Source organism: Python bivittatus, unplaced genomic scaffold (assembly GCF_059951505.1).
Source record: "Python bivittatus isolate LINGU-HERP-01145 unplaced genomic scaffold, Pbiv_v1 ctg000020_np1212, whole genome shotgun sequence".
NCBI classification, from domain to species: Eukaryota; Metazoa; Chordata; class Lepidosauria; order Squamata; family Pythonidae; genus Python; species Python bivittatus.
Genome location: NW_028277030.1, coordinates 130,926,834 through 130,951,010, shown reverse-complemented (window position 1 = coordinate 130,951,010; position 24,177 = coordinate 130,926,834). Strand labels below are relative to the sequence as shown.

Here is a 24,177-nt window from a genome sequence, read left to right as displayed (position 1 = left end):
TCATCTTTAAATTATTTAAGTTAATTAATCAAGTGAACTGGTTATTTTTTCATGTAATCAGGTAAGTGATTACTCCACACAGCATGTTTAAAAACATGAGGATTTGGATTTTAATACACAAAAGCTACAAGTTACTGTTCAATGCCAAAGCCATCTTTAATACTTTTCCATCATTTATTATAGTAGAAAAAATGAGCAAGAAAGCCCTTAAACCAGCATCTTATTCATTAGTCTTATCTCAACATAAGTTCATCACTGGTTATTCTAGTTGATGAATATGGAGTAGCTCTTCTAAACTTGGTGCTTACTGAAAGAGTCAGTCTATAGCTCCCATCATCTGTAACCAGTAGCCATGTTGGCGATAATACTGTCCATAAGACATCTGGATGGCCACTGCTTGGGGAGGTCTGGTTTACAACCTAAGCTAGTGAAAGCTTACAACTTTAGTGCCAGTGCTGGCTATACTGTAACACGCGTAATATCACAGACCTCTACTGTAACATGAGTATCGGTACTGCACAAGCTTAGCTGCAGCCCAGGAAATGCTTGAAAGGCAGTTTTGCAGCTTTAATGCCAGGGCTGCAGGACTGGCTGTTTTCCATTGGCAAGGACTCTCACCTTGTTGCTCCCACTTCACCGTGCTTTTTAAATTGAGCAGCGGGACAGTTTTGCAGCTTTCCCTTGCAATAATCAGTTTTTGTTTCTCCTTAGCACAAAAACAAGCATAATGTGTTAACACTAAGGGCAAGGGTGCTGGTCAGAGGCCAGTTTTTGCATTTCCTCCTTGGTCAACTGGAAGGAGTATTGATTGGCTTTTGGGGAGTTCTGGGCATTCTGAGGATGACAAGAGTGAGGACACTTGTGTAGTGGCAGGAAAATGCTTCCGAGTTCAAAACATTGTTTCCTATACCTGAATACTAAGTCGATGGACCATATAATGTTTGGACGGAATTTGAATCAAACTATAGATGTTTTTTTGGGTTGCACTACTCCACCACCCAACTTATATACTCAAAATTGTAATATTTTGCTACGTTGCATATCATAATTCAGCTTGGTGGATATTTGGCGTTCAGTTTAACCTTCCCAGTGGGAGTATACATGTATGCATATAAACTTGGTTGCTTCCATGCATCTCATTCTTCGATATCTAAAGTTAAAGTATATAATATACATGCTATTTCAATTTCAGACCATGCTCCTGTAAATTTTACTGATTTATTTGATAAAGATTTATAGGTTTGCTTCTCCTTTGCTTTAAGTGTTGTTTGAATGAATTCTTCCTGAATGATTTCATTAAGTAGATGGAAGAGGAAATAGTTGAGTTTTTTCATATTAACAGTGTTGATTATACTATTACTTGTAGTACAGAACACCACTAAAATAGTTATTTGAGATTAAATTACTGCATATATTTTATATAAAAAGAAGCAACAGTCCATCTAAAGATACATTTTTAGAGGAGAATGACAAATTATTACTTTTACTTTATCCATTCTAGCCATCTCCTGGTCTATACATGTCTTTGGTTTTTGTCAAATACAAAATAATAAGCTTTATGCTTCTGAAATGAAATGTTTATTACTTTGCACAAGGCAATGATATTGACAAGAATGTCTGGTAAGTTATTAGCTTCTAGACTTAAACAAATTAAGCAACACAATAATATAACATCTAGTTGGGATACAAATGAATGATGTGTACAGATTACAGTTTTATTAATCAGAGTTTTAAAAAATATTCTAAACAATATACTATTAATACTATACTCTTCATTAAAAGATAATGAGAATAGATTCTTTTTTATAGAAATGGGATTTATCCCATTTATCATAGGATCAAGTAATTTTACTTCATCTCTTTCACTACAAGAAATTGTTACAATTGTTTCCTGGTCCCAGTGGTTTTCCAGTGAAAACACAAAATATACAAAAAGTATGTATACAAAAAGTACATACAAAAAGTTCCTGTCTCCTTTTTTATTAGACGTAAAGAAGCCTTTAATGAGACAAATATGACAAATATTCCTAAACTGGGCAAAGATTCTGCTGTATGTTCTAATTATAGGCCTATTTTTTAAAATAAATGTAGGTACTATGATTGTAACAGTTACTTTGGACCACAGAATACAGAGTGTTATTCCACTGTCCACCCAACTTGGGCTGGAATTCTATAGGGCCATCATAAACCCAAAAATTCAATATAGAGGATGAACACATGTATTCAGGACAACTAGGAACCAAAGGCTTGCTGAAACAATGCAGCCTTGAGAATGTGTGCTAGGTATATGGAAAGATGAGGGCTACCACCTGTTTGCTTCTCCTTTGCCCCTCCTAGCTGATTCTATCGGCCAGTTTGGAGGTGGCCCCAAAATTATGGAAATGATACATGCCTCTTCATATCCATATCCTGGTTACATCCCTTCTTGACTATTGCAGATTAGTGCAAGGTACAGGGTTCAATATGGTATCCATACTGAAAGATCTGCACAGGCTACCAATTACTTACTGGACACAATTTAACCGTTGAGGTTGTCCGTTAAAGCCCTAGATGATTTAAGGGCTGACTATCCTTTCAGTTACATAATTCAGCAAGTAGTCCTTCTGAAGAACCTTCTGCTGACAGAAGCTCATCTATCTAGAACATGGGAGAGGTCCTCCTCCTATGCAGCCCCAAGCTGTGGAATGTACTCTGCAATATATGATCCCCATCCTCAAAAGTTAGAGAAAAGGTGAAAACCCATCTCTTGCAGCAACCTTTTGTTAACTGAATTAATTATAAACATTGTAATTTTAATTTTGCTTTGATTTTAATTGTATTGTTTTTATTCTGTAAACTGCCTTGAGTGTTATATAGATCGGTGAGATATTAATAAATAAAAGTCAAGAACAGTGGATTATCTATATGGGGATTGGCTAAAAGAATCACCATAGAACACTACCTGTATAGTACTACCTGATCTGCAACAATGAACAGTTGATATTTGTTGTCTGTCAACATCTGAATAATTTATTTTAGACAAAGGAGCAAGGAAGAAGACTTCAAGCAATATGGTCAAAGTTTTGAAGTTGTTTTGTTTCTAAGATAATTGGCCAACCTCACATTTCCTTCCTTTTAAAATTATTATGATTATGATTAAGTGGCAACTCTGTTTATGTATGTACCCTTTTTTTTCTTCAACTAATTCAGCAGAATAGTTTTCATCAAAAGATGAATACAGTAATGGTCAAAACAACAAAAACCTTTTAAAAGAGAAAATGGTTGTGAAGTGGGGAGGGATAATATGTTTTGCCTTTCTCAGCCAACACAACAGGAATTGTGGAGGGAGCCAAGTTCACCTTTTTGAACTTTGTCACACAAGAGGAAAATTTCATCTCCTCCTTTCACTGTTCCACAGTTCTTGTTCACACGGCAGATTCTCAATTCAGCTGAATTGGGAGCACCTAAACAGAAAAAGTAATCAGTGATTGGGGGAGAGAAGAGTAGGGAGGGGCTATTATGGTTACATAAGCCTAAAAAGTGAAGTGGAGGAGAGGAAGATTGGCAAGCAAGTCTGTTACCTGAGGATGGGTAAAGCAGAGAAAGCAATAGATACATTTCAAGCATTTACTTAGCCCCCTTTTCCCACCAGCATTTTAAATTACATCATTGTGGCCAACAACCCTGATGTTCCTCCTTGATCATGCATTGCTGGTTTTCTTTAGTTCCCAGCAGAGAATTTAATCAGTTTTCTGTTGTCATTTTGTATTCTGAATTAAACACAATTTCTTGCTCAAAAACAGGGCCCTATCATAGCAAGAAAATATGCAGGGTCTATGGGGGTAATTTAGACAGGGGACCTGTTTCTGAGTGTTGTCATGAGTGGGCATAGCCAAAGAAGTGGTCATCTTCCTTTCTGTTTAGTTGTTGGCCAGCTTCTGCCACCACTACTTCTTTTCCAGTGTTGCCTTCTCAATTAGGGCCAAATCTCAAGAAATGTTTCCTGCCTCCCTACCCTTTTAAAAATCAACCTTTAGCTGTATATAAGCTACATGTATCATTTCTTTCAACCCCTTTCTCTTGCCAACCCTGCTTACATATTACATATAAGCACAACGATCTACTGCAACACATTCCAGAAAAGGAGTGGTTTTTATAAAGCAATGAGGTATAGAGTTGTGGAACTCACAAAGGGAGAAATAAGACTTTTCAAATATCCAAAAAATCTCTGTCAATTTCAGTGGCTTTACTGAATACATTCTAGTGAATTTTGCCTTCTGACCCAAGACTCAAGTCTTTCAGTGTCACCAGCCTTTAAAAATCAAACCAGGAACAGAGGGCAGAAGTGAATTTTCACAAAACTGAACTGGTGCAAGGCTGAAATGGCATCAAAGGAAACTAAGAATCCCTCTTTTTCTTTCTTAGGGCACATTGATTTGTAATCATTTTTTGCTTGCAGATGGCATTGACATGGGGGAAGGACTACAACCCTAGAGAGGGGAGAAGGTAGCCGAGGAATAAATTGTGGCCCCAATGTTTTTTCCTACAGAAAGAGATTGGTGATTTAAACCAGCAGTGGGGAAAAGGCCAGGATCTCTGCCATAAACATACTGAAACATAACACAATTTGTAATTAAGTCCAAAAACATATTTCAGCTGGAGAATATATATTCAAATTGAGCTCTCCGATTATTTGAAAATTATGTGTCTGCCAGAGATGCTTTCAGTTAGCTTCCGTATTTTGTCTTTTGGGGAGAAGAGGGATGAAGCAGTTCCATAGAGAGCAACTGGGCTAAGGAGCATGCAAGGAACTTGGCAGAAGAAACTCAACATGAAACAGAATCCCGTTCTTAGATACTTACGGTTATCGTAAATGGGGTTGGAGATGACTGGGCATATGGATCGTGTGCAGTTGCCATGTTCATCAGAGATGAATGCTTGGAAACAGAGTCTTACCACATTGAGGTCATATTCTTCAACTGCCAACAGCTGTTCTTCAGATACTGTGAAAACAAAGAAAATAAGGATGGGATATTGTATCTAAATAGGGAGTAACAAGGTAATGGAAGAATGCTTATATGCCAGACTCTAAATGTTGGATAAATGAAGTTTAGCCAACTTCCAGCTTTTGAATCAGCTTTGTATAAAAGGAGAGGTGAGACTGGGGAATATGATTCTGCATGGCTTAGATTTAATTATAAACATGTCTGTGTGTGTGTGTGTGTGTGTGTGTGTGTGTACAGATATATCTATTTGTAGATATATAATTTGAATTGTAACATATAGATTTTTTTTTTAGTTTTGGTTAGTTGCTTAAAATTGCTTTTGCTGTTTTTTTCCCCCTCCCCAAGTCCACCCCTATTTTCTTGTGATTTTCCCCCTTTTCTTTTTCTGGGTAGTTTACTATAGGATTTTTACTTTTTCCTCTTGTCATCAAATAGCTTTTTATATAAAAGGTTAGATTCCTATCTATATAGTTTTAATTTAATAATATAGTTATATAGCTATTTAGAAATGCTAATTGCAGTGTTTTTGAAATAATAATAATTAACAATTGTGGATAAGAAAGACAAAAAAGTCTGGATAGTGGATATTGCAATACCTGGAGACAGCAGAAGAGAAGAGAAAGAACTGGAGAAAATCACGAAATACAAAGTCCTGCAAATAGAAGTAGAATGACTGTGGCAAAAGAAAGCATAGTACCAATTGTAATAGGTGCCTTGGATGCAATCCCAAAACATCTGGAGCACCACTTGAACGCCATCAGCATTGACAAAATCATCATCAGTCAATTGCAAAAGGCAGCTTTACTTGGAACAGCTTACATCCTGCAACGATACCTTTAACACCATCACACAAACTTCTGTCTATCCCAGGTTCTTGGGAAGGACCTGATAGGTAGATAAAAATGCCAAATCCAGTCTAAACATCTGGCTGACTCTGCAACCAACAACAACAATAGTTTAAAGCTGATCTTGAAACCATATCCTCTTATCTTGGAAAATCTCTCTAAACCTTTCCAATCTGTGGGTGGGTTACTGTTACCAGGGAATATATATATACTGTAAACTGTAAAAAACACATCTAGCAGTGGCCGGACAATGAACCTGTATCTCAGGGGCCAGATGATGTCAAAATCCTACGCCTCATTCTTCCATGGTGCCTTTCTGAGATTAATCTGAGATGATGGAATTTGTAGTTGCTAGCCCAATGTTGCAGAAAAAAGCACTATAAGACTTGGGTCATAATGCTAATCTGGTGATAGGGCTGGAAGCTTCTAACCCTACTGTAGAATTTAGAATTTTGGGAGTAGGGAAGAGCAGTTCAAAATCATTTTTTCCTCCCTGGGAGTTCTCACTGTCCTCAAGTTTCTGTTGCCAACTATGGAATTAAATTTCCAGCATCACATATAACCAATATTCCCATTGGTCTTCAGATTGCTATTTGGTTAGAAAAGACAGCATGAGTGAAATTTAAAATGGAAACGCTACCCACATTGTGCTGATAAAATGCAAATGCTACAGAAAAGTAAAGAATTGCTTCCGTCACAATTGCAGTCCTACCTACACACCACAGGGGATGTGACACTTCTCCCACTATGGTTTTTATACTTTTCTTTTTCTTTTTTTCTTTTTTTCTTTTTTGAGGAGGAGGAGGAGGAGGAGGAGAACTATAGTACACTGCTGTGAATCAATAAGCAGAGGTGAAAGAGAAAGCAGAGAGAGATTCCATTGTGCTGTAGCCTCTTTGCAGCAGCTTATCTAGCTTGGTCCTAAAATATTCATGTCTCAAAATCAATTCTTTATGTAGTGATTTTAGAGTCTTTACATATTTGTTCTTTACACATACACACACAGGAAAAAAATACATTTATTTCAGAAATAAATATTCACGTAGTTTATGGTGCATTTAGAGATGCTTCTAGACAGTCAGCTCCTAGTATAACCCCTCTGCCCAATGTATGTGCAGCTCTTCTTTTTTAATTAGCCAATCTTTTATATGATTAAACAGAAAAAGTAGGGAGAAACCAAAGGAGGTTACAAACAAAAGATGGTAATATCTGAATCCAAACTAACAGACATGCACTTAGAGTACCACTGTTATCCTATACATGTTTCTTTGGAATATAATACAGCTTACTTCTGGGCAAAGCTGCACAACATTGTTCTGTAAGATCTCCCTCTGTGTGTGTGTGTGTGTCCATTTGCACGTAAATGTGCATTTCTGAAAAGGATCATGCACACACTCCCCTCCATCCAGGCAGAATCCTCTCCCACTTGAAAACCAAATGGTACAAAGTGGAAGAAGGCAAGAGCAGCAGGGAAAACATGGACTGGAAAGAATCTCCTGTTGTTTTATGTCGTGAAAGGCAAAAATTAAAGCAATAATTGGCCATCGAAATAATTTACCAGGTTGAAAAGAACAAGCTTTGTGGTACCCATATGCAACTCCCATTCATTCTAAAAAGATTTATACAGAAACTTTCTGATGACGTCCAAGGTCCCTAAGTGTAAGAGACTTCCGTTCATTTTAATGCACAGATTTTTTTCAGTGATTCCTACTTTGGCTAAATAGTGCTTCAGACCGGCTGAACTTTGCAATGTTAGTGTTTCAGTGGACATACAAAGATTTTGAGCATGGGTTTTTTTTTTAAATGAAGAGAAGGACTTCTGCTTGCACCGACAGCAGTGTTGCTTTATAGGAGTCATTGAAGGAAGCATTGATGGGCCTGAGTTCCACGTGCAATATTATAGTACACACATGTTATAGTATATACTCTGCACATGATGGAAATCTTTAAGTGTTTTTCATTACATCCTTAATACAGTGAACTTTTTTTCAATCTGAGGCTCAAAAAGAGGAAGTGCAATGGTCTTGATCTATTTTTAAAATCCACTTCCTATTACAAGAATAAAATAGAACACTGTAAATACTCATGTTTTCCTTTACTACCATTCTGATAATATTGATACGCACTTCACATGAACAATCTGAGTAACCTTTACAAGCATTAAGGTAAGTCAGTGGTATTAATATACTTACTCAAAGACCCTGAATTTGAGACCATCTTCACAGTAGAGTAAACAGAAAAAAAATTATGAGCACAGGGAAAAATGTGCCCAGCTTCTCCACCTTGTCTATCTATGGTTGCCAACCCAACTCAAACCAGGCTTGCAGATCCCCCCTTGTGTCCAATAAATGTGCCCATGTGACATACGTGGAGATGTATATGCATATATTATTCATTCATTTATTTATTTGTCTACCTGGATATACCATGCACTGTCTAAATCTCTTAACAGTTTACAATAAAAAAACTGAAAACAATCCACTAAAACAAAATAGCAATTAAAACCCATAAAGAACATAACACTAATAAAAATGATCATTAAAAATTAACAATTAATTAACAATTAAAAGCCTGTTTAAAAAAAGTGTTTTATAAATGCTAATAAAGATAGTATGTCTCTCATCTCTGCAGGAAGTGCAAGGGTGTATATTCCTGTGCATACCTGCTACAAGCCATACCCCCCATAAGGGCCAAGCCAGGATAAAAAGTAAATACTTATTAATTCAGTTAGTCACCCATTACAAAATATCCCATACACATATATTAACCATCCTTGCTTTCAAACCAAAAGTGTTCTCACGCCCAGAAACTCATAATTATACATACATTCCCCTATCTCTTTCTAGCAGAAAGAGCAAAGAAAGAAAAGAATAAACAGGATGGAAATGGGGCAAGAAGAAAGGGGAACTGCTGTGGGAAGAAAATAAAAGAGAACTGGGGAACAACGCTGGGTGGAGATCAAGTGAGGGGAATTGATAATTGACAAGGAAGGAAAAAGTGAGAGCAGCTCCCTTGAGATGCTACAAAAGGGGGTAAATTCTGCAGGCAAACAGGTCCTCCCAAGAAGAAGCTAATCTTCAAAGGCATCCAGAGTAGCTTTGCAACAATGTGTGCCTCATGTTAATTCTCCAACAGCTTCTTCTGTTCTTACTGATGAATGTAAAATGACCACCACCTCCATTTCTATTCCCAGGTAAGGTATCACCATATTACATGCCTGTAATGTAAAGCCTGGGTGACTTAAGTCTGCCCATGAGCTGTGAAGGAAAGATCAGAAAACCTCATCTGATCTAGCACATTATATTCCCCAAGGGCAACTACTGCACGTTTCCTCCTTTTAAAAGGTGCTTCCTCTTCGGAGCAACTTTATAGGATGTTTTTCCAAAGGTCACATTTCAAACAGGTGTTTCCGGTGTTTCAGCTAACAGTTCTTAACCGCTAGACTGCACTATTTTCCTTATCAACCCTTTTCATGTTAGTACCACCATGATCATCATCATTTTTTGCCCTAGTCCATTGGAAGCCAGCCCAACCTCTGAGTGAATGAGATGTTGGACTCAAGTAGGAAGCATCAACAGTACAAATTCTGTACAACTCATCTCTACATTTGTTATTACTGGCACTGACATTTTGTTGGGTCTGGTACTATACAGTAATGCACAGCTTAAGGAACATACATTGTAAAAATGGGCATGGCAACATGTATCTCATAGTAATCTTATTGATATCTTGCCTTGAGATGCCTTTTTCTTTCTACTTTCATTAGCTTTCACAAGGTGTAATTAATTTGATGGCTGGAAAAGGAGGGAGGCACCTACAACCTTGACCACATTGCAGATGCCACAGACATTGGATAGCACAGAGAGGGTGCTTCCAGATATGCCTTTTATCAAGTAATTGCTGTGCCTTATTTGTAGAACTTGAGAAGAGGTTCAGAGAATGACTTCAGATTGTAGCCCTCCCTCACCTCTTTCGTTCTATAGAAAATATATGAAGGAAAGTAAGAGGCAAATACTGAGCCAGCTTGGTATGGTGGTTAAGGCATCAGGCTAGAAACTGGGAGACCGTGAATTCTAGTCCTGCCTAGGCACAAAGCCAGCTGGGTGACCTCAGGCCAGTCACTCTCTCTCACCCCTAGGAAGGAGGCAATGGCAAACCACTTCCAAAAAATCTTGCCAAGAAAACTATAGGGACTTGTCCAGGCAGTTGCCAGGAGTTGGCACTGACACGAAAGCACACACACACACACACACGAGGCAATAGCACTGCATTGTCAATCACACTAGGAGTAGGGTGCCCAGGCATTCCAGATTCGCAGGTATAGGCTTGGTTTTGAAAGAGGTGTCCTGGGATCCTGGAATATGCCTTCAAACCAGGAAAAGGTCCTGATTTTCAGGAGTCTGAAAACAGACCAGCCAAAAACAGCACAAGCAGAGGAGCCACAACACAGGAAACAAGTTCTTCATTCACAGCTCTTCATACTTCTGCAAGTACTTAAGTAGGGCTACTGTATCTGGGCTGTACAAAACCAGAAGACCACTGGATGGCAGAAATGCACACAGAAAACACTTGCTCTGTGCTGCCATCAGGCAGTTGCCCAAATGTTTACACCCAGAAATGGTAGCCTTAATCTGTGTACTTGAGGAGAAGCAGGCAAAAGCAGCAACAGCGTGGGAAGCAATCATCAAGAATTGGATCAGGTAATCAGGCTGCCTTGGTAGAATTTGAGTTTTCTTTCATTCATCAAGTTTGGGAATGAAACTGGTAGATTGGAAAATGGGGATTGAAGAGAAGATTGACATTTCCTGACTAATAGAAGGGTTTATTGCTAATTATTTAGCCATTAACACAGTTTGACCTGGAAATCATTTCGCACATAATATAAGACCACAATAAAGAATAGGAAGCTTCTGGGGTTATTGAAAGCTGCTTCCTTTCAGTTTCATTATAGTTAGGGTTACGGTTGGAGCCTGAGATGGAGATGGCATTGGTCACTCTGGTGGATGACTTTGTTGATGAGGGTAGTATGTCCCTTTTGATCCTTTTAGATCTCTAGGGGGCATTTGATTCCACTGACCATTGCCTATAAGGGTTGGGAATTGGTGGAACTATTTTCAGTGTTGCATTCCTACCTCAGTGAGCAGTTCCAGATAATGGCAATGGGGGAGAAGAGACCAATCTGGTGGCAAATCCCTTGTGGAGTATCACAAGAGTCAGTTTTCTCTCTAATGTTTAACATCTATATAAAGCCCAAGGGAACAGTCATCTCACAGTAGTGTGTGTGTTACCATCAGTACGCTGACAATACTTTGCCATCTCTGACCAACTTGGAGGTTATGTCGAAGTCCTATCCCAGTATATAGAGGCTGTCAGGGTCTGGATGGGTGAAATAGGCTATAGTTGAATCCCAGCAAGAGGGATCTACTGCTTGTTGATCTTGGTTCTCTGTTAGCTCCACTTGTGTCTTGACGGGGTTGCACTGCTCCTTGAAGGAGCAAATCCATGACTTGAGGGTCTTCTGGACACATGGCTACCTGCTAGATGGGCAGGTAGAGGCCATGGCCAGAAGTGCTTTTCCCCAGCTTTAGCTGGTACCCCAGTTTCCATTCCTGGACCAGGAGGATCTGGCTACACCCACTATCATTATGGAGCTAGACTTCAGTAATGCATTCTCCATGGGGCTCCCTTTGAAGACCACTTGGGAATTAGTGGTGGTGAAAAGGCAATGGCTCACTTGCTGACTGGCACGAATCACTATGGTTATTACATCTATTTTGCAGGTTCTGCATTGCTTACCAATAGATTTCCAGGTGCAGTTCAAAGTGTTAGTTTTGACTTATACAGCCTTGTGCGGCTTAGCACCAATGTAGTTCCAGAATGTTCATGAGGTGAGGGTGGTACAGGCCAAAAAGGATTTTTTTTTTACAATGCACCAATGCCCTAGAATAGGCTGCCTCAGGAAGCTAGACTGTTACCTTGATGGCCTTTTAAAAGCTAGCGAAGGCTGACCATTTCTAGAGGGCTTTTGGGAGGTGACTATTCATCATCATTATGGTTTTACTTTGTACTGTTACTGTTATTATTGTTTTTTACTTTGTGAGTTGTCTTTTGTTTTGGTGTTATTCAGAATATGGATTAAAACTATTTATCTGTTTATTTTTTCTTAGTGCAGATGTTTGATTGTATTTGTTTTTTCCATGGGCACTATGTTGTACCTTATGTTATTGCATTCTACCAGGAGTCTGAGTGATTCAACAATATAAAAATTTAATCAATGCTAATACTGCTATGAACAACAACAGAGAAATCCTTCCAAATATTCACTTCTTCTGTATGTGTGCAATTTTTGCCTGGGACTCATGGGAACTGAGTTATGGATTGTCCAGAGCTATTAGATCTGGACTACAAAAGAGAAAAAAAATAATCATACTAGGAACCCCCCATTTGGAAGAACAAGGATGGGGTAATGAGCAATCTATGGTCTGCAGTTGGATGTAGTTTCTTAGTCCCCCTTGTCTTATGGTCCTCAAAGCCACAAATTCTGCTGCGCTTCCAAAAGCCAGTAAGTAGCTAATAGCACATTATAGCAAACAGTCACTTCGCCTCAGTTTCATGAAACCTCCTGCTGCGTTCTGTGGCAGTGGCCATTAGCATAGATATTTTCCACATAAAACCCACCCAATTCATGGAGAGTTAAGTCCCTCAATTATTGCTCGTTGTAATGGACTGGACAGCCCTTTCCCCTGATTTGTTCTCTCTGCTGCTTTTGCTCTGCAAAGCAAAACCAGTATTACAGGAGCCCTGCAGGTGTTCAGTTAACCCTGTGCCAGGCCACTTAAGGCAGACTTCGTCATACTAGTGCTCTCTCGTGGTCATGGATCAAAATTAGAGAAGCCTCATTTAATATTTTAAAGGCAAAAACTAGAGTAAATATTGATTAAAATAATTTCTATGCTGCTGGTATTGCCATTGAAACTTCGACATGATTTACAATAAAATCTATCAATAACTGGCTAAAATAATGAAATGGTTTTATCACAATTCCTATGGATAGTTGGCAATACTGACAGTCAGAAAAATCCCTGGGCAAACAGGTATGTCTTCAGTGACTGGAAGCAAAAGCGCAAATGGTGAAGGCTATAAAGGAGAATGCTCTTTGTGCAATAAACCCTCAAATGAATTAGCAACCAATGTTAACTGCAGTGACAGTTGCTGCCTAGTATAATTGGTGCGATGCTGTGTAAGATGCTGGAGCTACAACCTCACAGCAGGCAGGACTAGCTAGGTCTATTGCTCCTTCCTCTTTTAAAAGTTTCTAAGGCCATTTAAGCAAAAAGCACTACAGTTACATAGCAATTAACTCAGCTGAGAAATACAGTCTTCTGAACTCATGATTCAGAAGGATGCACTGCTGTCACACTGTGTGGCAATGTGTGGCCTCCACCGCCCTTTATAACTGATAAATCTTACTAGGTACACTACTTCTAGAACATGAAATCTGGCTTCAGAAATGTCAAGAGTCCCAGTTATTCATACTTCAACATGAAGCTTATTGTCAGAACAAGCTTTTTTCCTTCCTCCTTTTTAATCAGTTTTTCCTCGTATAGCAACCAAAATCAGTTACATGGAAAGGTAAACTGAAGTGGACAACATCAACTTTTGAAGTATGGAATGGGTTACCCTGGTTCAGATGTTACAAATAAACCCATTATACTGTGATAGATCAACAGAGGTCTGATCAGAATGCAGCTAATGTCATCTTGAATGCTTTTAGTCTTTTTATGTATATGATCTTTTTATATAGTCTGACTTTTTAATTAACTAACATGGATATTTATATTTTTAACTGTTTTCAGGTTTTACTTTAATTGTGAGCCACCCAGAGTCACTCTCTGGGGGAGATGGGCAGCATACCAATTAAATAAATAAATAAATAAATAAATAAATAAATAAATAAATGTCAAGAGGAAAGCTCCCAGCCCCAGCTCTGGTTGGCTGGAGTCCAGTCTGGAAGGAGATTCTGACCATGTAATGGTCTGTGGGAATGATCTTGGGAGACAGGAGGAAGAGCTGCAGCCTAGACCAATGTCATGCAAAAGGCATCTCAGTCCGCAGAAGGAAAAGGAGCATGGGAAACGACTCAGAAGAGACCCTCCCTAGTTTCAGGAAAGTAAAAGTAAAGGAGGGGAGAAGTGCTTTGAGACTTGCAAGATTCTGTTACTGTAACCTTACAGTAAAGGTAGTGTTAGTACTCATGGTTTGCACTTCTTGTCCGGACTATCTCGAAGGGCTGAAAGGAGGCTATGTAGGGAAGGGTTATTCTGCAGCCTGAAAGCAAGGATAAACAAATAATCTTTTAATCTTGTAAGCTACCCAGAGTCACTTGTGTGAGATGGGCACTTATATAAATGATATAAATAAATAAAATATTAGATAAATACTGCTATTGACTTTGGGCCAGTCCCTCTCTTAGTCCAACCTACTTCACTGGGCTGTTGTGAGGAATAGGGGGAAGTACTGATATGTATACTGCCTTGAGCTCCTGAATGAAAGCTAGGATGTAAATCTAATTAATAAATAAATAATCTAGAGTCAGATGGAACCAGAAAAGGACCATTCCTTTGTCAAAATGAAGTTCTTATGAAAACCAACAAGCCAGAAATCTTGTTCCTGTTATTTTGGTCTCTTCAGCCATTGGAATTTTCGATGGCTCTTCTATTTAAATCTTAAGTTTCTGATTTCACTTCCTCTGTAAAAATTTTCTGACTTTGGCTCCTATTTACCATATTTAATTTTCCTTCTTGATAACAAACTCCAACAGAGACTTTCAGCCTTAGGCAGGACACAGATCCACCTTTTTCTGAGTAAAAACATAGACTGAAGTAGCATATTCTTCAGTGGGGGGTAGTCCATAAATTAAAACTAAATTCATTTTTTTTTCTGAACCAGTAACTGAGCAACTCTAAGCTCATTACACAGAAAGACAAAGTGTTGTTAGCGGCAAAACTGTTCATGACCTTGCTTCTATCAACATCTGGTCTTGGCTTAACCCCTACAGTCCTCCTCGCGTACAACTGGTTCACACATTCACACCCAAAAGTCAATGTTTCTATGCAATGCAGCTGTTGCTCTGACAGTTAAAGAGAAAACACAAGGTATTGGTGAGAAAACTGATTGGTTGTGGGTATCTCCATCCTCCCCTTCTTTCTTCACATTCAGATCGATCTTCTGAGAACTTCACTCTCTGACTGCCAGTCTCATTATTCAGAATGACTGTGGAAAATAAGATCAGGAGCTTCTTCTAAGTATGTGAAAATAGACCTTCAAAACTCCCAAAAGGGAAAACGTGGGGTGAAGGGGAGTAGAATAATGCACCAGAGAAACATATAGCGGGAGTAGCAGTTACACTGCATTTTTCAGTAAGTTTATTTGCTTCGCTACTTGGCGATTGAGCAGCAACTTGGAAATATGGCCCTGTGTATTTTAATAATCCATCCACATTTGGTTAAACTATGCAAGAAATACCATAAATGGAGATCTTCCACATAACATCAGTATTCTGATATGTACATTTCTAAGTCTCAAAGGCAAATCAGCCTAAAGTGCCCTCAATATTCCAGCTGCAAAATAACTGAGGAGTAGGCTATTGTCCCTAAGTCTGAATAACAGAAATAATGTTCCACAAGAAGAGTGTTAAGAATATTTGGCATTTGCATTGTATTACAAGAGAATCCCAACTATTTGATGCATATTAATCACTGGTTTCTGCAAAAATCTGAAGTTGTTCCATACTAGGCATTTACAATAGAATTACCATTCTACGCTGGATCATTGTTTATGGGTTAGCCATATAACTGTGGCTCTCCTGTTTATTCTCAAACAACAGAAGTGCTTTCAAAAGTCCCTAGGTGTAGTGGTAAAAAGGCTACAGTATCAAAGGAACTGTGGATGTGTGCAGAGTTTTAAATGTTCTTGTCTATATCAGACATGTCAGAGATACTAACTGGGCTGTGCAGTGTTCCAGACTGGAAGGGGAAATGGTGATTCAGAGGTATGCATGATGTACCTTTTGACACCTCCTTAAATCAAACGTGTGGTTTCCTGAGAATGTGCAGCAGCTATGCAAATTAAAGAAAAGGCCCATCTTCTTTAAGGGCCCACTGAGAGATGCAGAATGAACACTTATGCATCTTCCAAGTCTGTTTCTTCCTTTCAAATCCAGATCACTGCATAGTCCGAATACATGGTATTTCCAAAGTGGAAAAAGTCAGTTGAAATCCACTTGTAGCTTACAGTAAAAGAGAAATTACTCTGTGGTGCTACTAGCCTGGTCAAGATCCATGTTGTTATTTTCAATAAGCCACAGCATTCTCATCAGGCAGGATACTTTCTGCAGGAGAGTAGTATTTACACACAGCATATTGCCTGCAGAAGAACTTCCGCTTCTTGCATTACTCAGTGTTTGTAAATGGCCACACCCACTTCAGAAGCAAAAAAGTCAACCACAATTATGTTATAATACTAGGCCACAAATTTCCTATCATTCTGACTACTTTAGAAAAACTTGTGTTTGCTGTGGCTAAGACTTCTACCCTCTCACAGCTCAGACTGTTTCTCAAAGTGGAAGACAATTGTACAATTTGGGCAAGCCCAAGGAATAAGTCAAGAGATTCAAGAGAATTTTAAAATGATTTTTCTAGCACCTGTATTTTTAAAAGTAGCTGAACCAACAACTAATCACACTGATCTCTATGTTGTAAATAGCTTTATCTACTAATTTCTGCAGTTCAAAGGCTTTTATAGGTAATAAACATAATGAGCTGTGTTTGTTTTCTCTCTGTAAATTTTTGAAACCCTAATTAAGAATCTGAAAATTGGAAAATGAGTGATTTTCCAAAGATTTCTCAGATTTATCGCTCCAACTGCATACTATACACATTTGCATGACACCTCTGAGTGACTTCTTAGAGGAATTTAGAATATTTTTGTATTAAATATATGCAAAACTCTATACTTACAATGTTCAGTTTAACTGTTATTTCTAAGCTAAGTGGGTTTGCCTGGGTACTAGCAGTTAGAAAAGATAACTTAGAGCAGCTGCATAGAGCATACAAGAGGATAAGTGACAGAAGAGCCAGTTGTGGGGTTACAGAGGCGTTTAGGTCACAACAATGACCTTGCTTACCCCCTTGGGGTTCATGCCTAACCATGGAACTGAACTCACCACTCTCTAACACAGCCTTCCCCAGCCAGACACCTTCCAGGTGTAATTGGAGGATTCCCAGCCAGGTTGAAAGCTGATCTAAAGCCAACTTGGGGCAGAGGTAGGCAAACAGTGCAGAAATAGCAGACTACAGGGCTAGAGGAGACTTATATTAAGGTGCTGCACTGGAGACAAAATAACAGAGGCAGGCCTTCTGTGCATTCAATAATTTGCCAAAATAACAACAGGCAAGGCTGATTGTCCACCTCCTACTGTTCGCTTTCCAATGTGTGCTGTAATTCAGACAGTTTATGTGTGTCAGTCCTGTTATCATTCCAGAATTTCAGTAGACTCCATTCCCAACCTCTACAAAGCCACCAAAATATTCTTTAGAAGAAAAGGAATGCCTAGGGACTGAAATTCGGTGATTTAACTCTGTCATCTATCATTTATGCCTTCTTCTTTATTCCTGCCATATTTTACATATAGTAGATGATAAAAATCACAACTCATCTGGCTTCTTAAAAATCTATCTGAAGTTAATAGAAAGGCAGCATCTTGGTAATGCACTGAATTGAAGCCATAGATGTCCCTCATGTTGCAGCAACAGCCTAGGAAGCTACATCTGTGGTCAGCTGAACAGGACTGATGGATTGGTTTCAGTTGTTATTCTATTACACTTCTAGGATGCAGAGAGATTAAAAACACAATTTTAAAAGAAACTGAAAACCCAGTTTAAATATCAATATCATCTTTGTTCAAGCCGATTCCCTCCAGAAATATTGAATCACTATTCACATCATCTTCAGCCAAACATTGAATTTACCCTTTGTGTAGGTTAGTTCTATTGCATTACATAATATTTTAAATTGGAAAAGCCATTTCTAAAATATTAGAGAATGTGAATGAGATATTATGACTAAAATATAAAAAAATAAAATACTAATATTATTAAAATCGTAATAAAAAATAAGAAAGTTCATGATCTTTGTGGTAATGTCAGACTTGAAAAGTGACTAAGTGCTACATCTCATGATCCCACCTTTCTCATCTCCATGACCACACTGAGGAACACCACCTACTTTAGATTCACTCCATGTTCACACATGGTCAGAAATACGAGCCCCAATCTACCCATTAAACATTTTCTGTATCACCCTTTTAACTGTCTCCCAAAACACCAATCACATTTCCTCATCTAGTACACACTTCACCACGCTGTGACTCACAAAGTAAACAGTCACCTACCCTTAAAGTCCTTCTCATTTGGACCCAGACTCCTACATCTTTGCTGTCCTGCTGTCCTCACATTTATTTATAAAAAAGTATAGATTAGAAATCATGTTGCAACCTACACAGGTCAAGCCAGCTTCATAAAATAGCTGCATACTTTCTCAAAGTTTGTCATCTTTAATCAAAGAATACAGTAAATAATTCAGAGGCTATTTCCACACAATACCGATCACACCAGATTTAGTGTATAATGAGAACACTATGGGGTTCTAGCGTATCATAAGAACAGCTATGCAGTTAGGAAGTGTCAGTTTTAATAACAGCCCTGCATTTTTTTCTGAATTAAACTTCCATGTCATATGAACATCATATCTTCCACAAAAGTGGGATAATTATCCTACTCTGACTACTCAGTCCTCCAAGCAAAAGAGTTGAGGCTCTCCAACAGTTGTAAAAGCCATAATAGAACTCACTGTCAGAATCTTAGCAGACACTACACATGACTAACTAGTACTGATGGCCTGCAGATGCCAACCAAGCCATGATCTCCCAGCATACACAATCAATAATAACTCCAAATGAGGAAAACAGCAGCTTCTCCCACCAAAACTTTGAAAGCATTCATACACTTTCCCATATGCTCCCAAAAATAAACCTAGAATAATGCTTCAAATAGGATTATTTGGGAGCACTGTCTGCATGTCCAGCATAGACTTTTGGGAATGCCTCTGATATCTGCTGCCTGTTTTCCAGGGGTTGCTAGTATCCTGGAGTGTGTCTTGGGTTATTTCAATGTATTTTTCTTGCCTCCCTTTCTTTCTGTCCTAGATTGCCTTGTACTTCTGCAGCACTTCTGAGGGGGACAGCCATCTCCTTTGCTATTGCTTTTTTTCCTTCGTTACTTTGTTTTTCTTGCAATGGTTTCAATATGTAAATAAGGGTGTGTCATCCTATTATAGGTTTTGCTCTGGACTACATGCCTTCCCACAGTTGCTCAATAGTAAAATGTAGAAAAATGACTAAAGTTGCTTAGAGATGTTTAGCTTGACAGATCTCCCTTTGTTCGGACTGACAGACTCTGCCTGGCTAGAAAAATGACAGAAGAAAGAGGACTTGTCCTTCTTCTCCTGTTCTGCAATTCTTTTTACCTTGGATATTGTTATTTGGATGGAGGACTTGGTTTGTTTTCTGTGTTCTCTTTTTGATATCTCAGGATATCTCTTTTTGATAACTTTGATATCTTTTTGATATCTCAGGATGTTTTCCCAAATCTGGGTGCTTTGCATTATTTTTCAACTTCTCTAAAACATTCTACCTATTTTTTTCAGGTCTCTTAATTCTTTAAGATTGTGCTATTACTTTAAGAAATTCTTAAAATTGCTTGCTTTGTTCAGAATTCTGCTGATTTATCTTAGGATGCTTTTAACTATCACTCCTTTCCTACACTTTAAATTTGTTTCTGCTCTTTTTATTGTTCTTCTCTTTCTGTGCTACTTGGGGAGTATTTACATAAGTGTTTTATTCCTGCACTGTGGCATCTATTTCATTTTTGATTCATGACACATTCCTCCAATGTTGGTCTGGCGTGATTTCCCTTCCGTATTTCCTTTGTCTGCTTTTTAATTTTTTTTAAAGGGATTACAATGTCTGAAGGCTGTTAGGCAAAATGTGCTTAAAACTTGCAGTATTTTAGCCTCCCTTAAGCATCTTGTGACAGCCTTCTCTGTCCCCCACCCTGTGACTCCCAAACTACCAACAGTAAGGATAGCAACATATTTAACACTATTTTCTGCCTTCCATAACTGCTCAGCTCAAGGTGGAACTGCAGAGTTCTCTTTGAGGTCAGCTCTAGCAAGAACAGGGGCACACTTCCAATTGTTTTTGTGGATCTGTTTTTGTGGTGGTGTGATAGTGTCTGAAGAGTAAAGTACAGAAAAATGCCTCCAACATGATGACTTGTATATATAGGAGCTCTAGTATGGCTTATTCTCCCACATTCTGATAGCCCTTTCTCTCAGTTTCTCTTCCAACTTGTTGCTGGTCTTTACCATCCCCTTTTCTTCTCATTTTGTTGCCTAGTAAAGCTTATAAAACTAACTATAAAAACTCTTCAGCATTTTTTCTTTCTTTGACATTGTATGGAATCAAGATTAAAGATGTAACTGGCTAGTTTTAGGTTTTACTAGTGCATGGGCTATAAGAGGAAACTGTCATATTCATTTTAATAATCTATATGCTGTTCCTTGAAGAAAAAGATTCATCAGAATTCTTGAAATAAATTAAGCTCTATCTCATCTAATCTGATGCTGTAATTCTTACTGACCGAAATCCCAAGTAGATCTGTGTTAATCTTTCTTAGCTATAGCTGTTCAATGTTCTGATATTCTGAGCTAATCTATTAAACTGCATCCCTGTTTGCTTATAGAGAGAGTCTATGCAACTTTTCAATTAAATTCGGTTTGTTGTTTCTCTTATGTCTGTAGGTTTTGCTTGAAGAATCAGATTTTCTAGTTTCCAGAAATAAATGATCTGATAAGACATCAGCTAAGAAAGATCTCATAAAACTATGAACAGTACCGGATGAAATCACCCAGCTCTAGACCAAGATCACAATATGGATATGGTGAGCTAGTCTGTGCTTGCATCTCAGTGTCATTTTATTTGCTATTTAGCCAGAGCCTAAATTGGCATTCAGTTTGTGCCCACAAATCATACTGAGCTTATATGCAACTTTCTTTAAAAAGCTTTGTGGTATTAACACATGTACTGCTGAATTACCTCTGCCCTCAAAAGCTACATCCCTTTGCCAGTGATGTGAAACAATGCCTAAGTCCACAGAAGACAGCGCTTCTTTCTCATGACCACAGCCTCCCCATGACGTATCAGTTTCAGTGGAACAACTGAACTGTGGGAGGATTACAGTGTGTGCAGAGGTATCATTTTCACATGAACTTGGACTGAAGTTATTCAATGGCTTTCTAATCTGGCTACATAAAGATAGAACCAATCAGATACTAAAGTACTGTATTCTTAAAGTTTGACCTTTAAAACATACACATGGATCCACACACATACTGTACATTTCTCTTTTGGTCCTTGATTTTGGTGTGTGAGGGTGTGTGGGTGGCCGGTGAGTTGCAGCACAAATGCAGCGGGGCTGGGGGAGGCTGTGCGAGTGGCTGGTGAGGTGCAGCGGGTTTGGCTGCTGCCGGGTGGGGGAGGGTGCATGAGGGTGCAGGAAGCCCCAGAGCTGCAATGCTTCCCCGCGTGTGACTGGGATGGTAAGCCCAGCGGAGGGGAGGCAGGCAAAGATGACAAAGGTCAGCTGGGGGGGCAGCAGGGGGAGGCGATCATAAATGTAGGCAGGCTTGAATTTTTATCACGTGACCGCGGGGGCACTGCGGTGGTTGTAAGTTCAAGGACTGACCACAAGTCCATTTTTCTCAGCACTGTTGTAACTTTGAACAGTCGCTGAACAAATGGATGTTAAGCGAGGACTACTTATATATTACTAGATTCTTAGAAAATGACTTGCCATAAAGCATTTTTCTATGATCCACTGTGACTTGCTGCAAAGATTTATATTCTCAGATAGTGAGTTGAATGGTCATAAAGGCTTATTAGTATAGCACACAGGGAAAATTAAGGTCTGTTCCCCTGGTTCACTGCTTGAGTTAAGGGTTAGGGTTAGGGTTAGGGTTAGGGTTTTTAGATATACACTTAAAGACTTTACTGGGTAAAGCTTCTGCACTCCTCACAATTCAGATTTTCCTTCCTTTATTCCCATGCTACTCTTTGGATAAATTTAGAATTCATAGACACAAGAAAAAACACAAGAACTGTTAAAGGTAAGTCTCCAGTAACATGATGCGACAGTCAGTTATGCTAATTCACATGTATATCCACTGCCAGGTAGCTGTTCCATTTTGCTGTTTAACATGTTTGATACATGTTAAGGGAATCAATATTTCAAAAATGTTTGAAAAGTAAATCATTAGGGAATCTCAACAGTCTTTACAGCAATTAATGATCAGTGTTATTTACCATTGAATGGATTGATCTTCTTAGCAATTCGTGAGATGATGGATTCCTTGAGTTCTCTCTTTTTCACACACTGAATGCCCAGGTTCTGAAAACTATAGCAAATACAGTTGAGAGTTAGATACTTAAAACAAATACAATAATGATTCAACTATAGGGACTCTACCATACTGGTAGCAAAATGAATCACTGTGGAATTTTAATTCTGACAAATACTCTGCATCCAGAAGATTTGGTGAGATCCATCATAAGACTAAGATAGATGTCATCATAGTAAATTGCCTGTATTATTCACTTTCAAACATTTAAATGCCAAAAGGAAAGAGCATGCTTAATTTTCCTTTTTAAATAAGCAATTAAGGACAAGAATAGAAGCAGCCAGAACAAGAGCTATACTGAATTATATTAAAGATCCAGCTACAGTGGGCAAAAAAGTATTTAGTCAGCCACTAATTGTGCAAGTTCTCCCACTTAAAAAGATGAGAGAGGCCTGTAATTTTCATCATAGGTATACCTCAACTGTGAGAGACAAAATGAGAAAAAAAATCCAGAAAATCATATTATTATTTTATCTCACCTCACCTAATATTCCTGCCCAGCTGGCTTTCATGCCTAAGAGAGACCTAGAACTCAGAGTCTCCTGCTTTCTAAGTCAGCACCTTAACCACTACAGCAAATTGGCTCTTGTGCAAAAAACATGCAGAATGAATGAATGAATGAATGAATGAATGAATGAATGAATGTATCTGTTTTTGGATAAATTTAACCCTCTAAAGATTAGTTTCCTTCTGTAAAATGATCTGCTTCACCCACACATCTCTTCCGTTTCATTGAAAGCTAATTTATACAAGCATTTTATCCTAATACTATGATGTTGACTTTTCTGAATACAGTAGCCCCTTCCCTGTCATTTCCACTGCACCCACTTGTTATTGGGCAAATGCTACATTCCCTAAGCTCCATTTGTACTAGGAATTGCTAGAAATAACATTCAAATTCTTATGCTAGGGGATACACTGTTCAACTAAGATTTTTTTTCTTTCTGTCTTCCGAGGCATGCATGCTTGCCTCTATGCTTAAGCTAAAAATTAAGCTGTAACTGTTTACATTTGAGCGGTTACTGAACTCATTATTTTCCACATAAATAAGAGCAAAATGCATAAATATGCTACATCCATGGCATGTCCGTACATGTATACCCACATGAATGGAAGATACCCCAGCAACACCCTAGTTTACTCCTAAAGCAATTCAGTCCTAAAAAAAGCCAATCTTGATCTAAAAATATTATGTATTGGAAAGATACTATTTGTATGATATATGACACTATTTTCTGTAAACCACCTTGGGAGGGCTTTATCCTAAAAGGTAGCAGGTGCATATTTTAAATAACTAAACTCTTACACCATGGATGAGTGGCTTCATTGTTCTCATCATTTTTTTTTCAAACTGAAATCTTTGTAATTCACCAACTAAGCAAGAATAAAAATTCATAGTCATTGTCTCTTATTAGTAAAAGCATTATTTGATTCTGAGGATGTAAATTTTGCATAAATATTTAAAAAGCGTCTTGCAGAATTAAAGTGTACATAATCATGTATTCTTCACATGAATCTAGCAACCAGCAAATTGCTTCACTAACCTGATATCTTCCATGGGCATCAGACTTCAATTCCTGTAATTCTAGGACAACATCGTCCAGGGACTGGGAATTACAGGAGTTGGTCTACAGCTAGCAAGGTTGTACTAGAGGCCTGCCATAAACTGACAAGTAATTTACAGAGAAGAGACTACAGTCTACGTTCTGCCCATTCCTGCCCTAAAGATGACCAAAATTTGTACTATCTGGATTAACTTCTGCCAGACGTTT

At 38.4% G+C, this 24,177-nt stretch overlaps 1 protein-coding gene across 2 annotated transcripts in view; it reads right to left on the bottom strand.

Moving 5' to 3' along the window:
- REL (REL proto-oncogene, NF-kB subunit) overlaps positions 1–24,177 on the bottom strand; it is a 56,669-nt gene that overhangs the window by 9,278 nt on the left and 23,214 nt on the right. Inside the window, exons 4-6 of one of the 2 annotated variants that reach the window (XM_007423577.3) lie at positions 22,311–22,402; positions 4,842–4,982; positions 3,339–3,443 (exon numbers count right to left, since the gene is read on the bottom strand). In XM_007423577.3, the coding sequence (XP_007423639.1) occupies positions 3,339–3,443; positions 4,842–4,982; positions 22,311–22,402 (338 nt within the window). The remainder of the gene's footprint in view (positions 1–3,338; positions 3,444–4,841; positions 4,983–22,310; positions 22,403–24,177) is intronic. The other variant, XM_088149662.1, reaches the window with a different exon arrangement.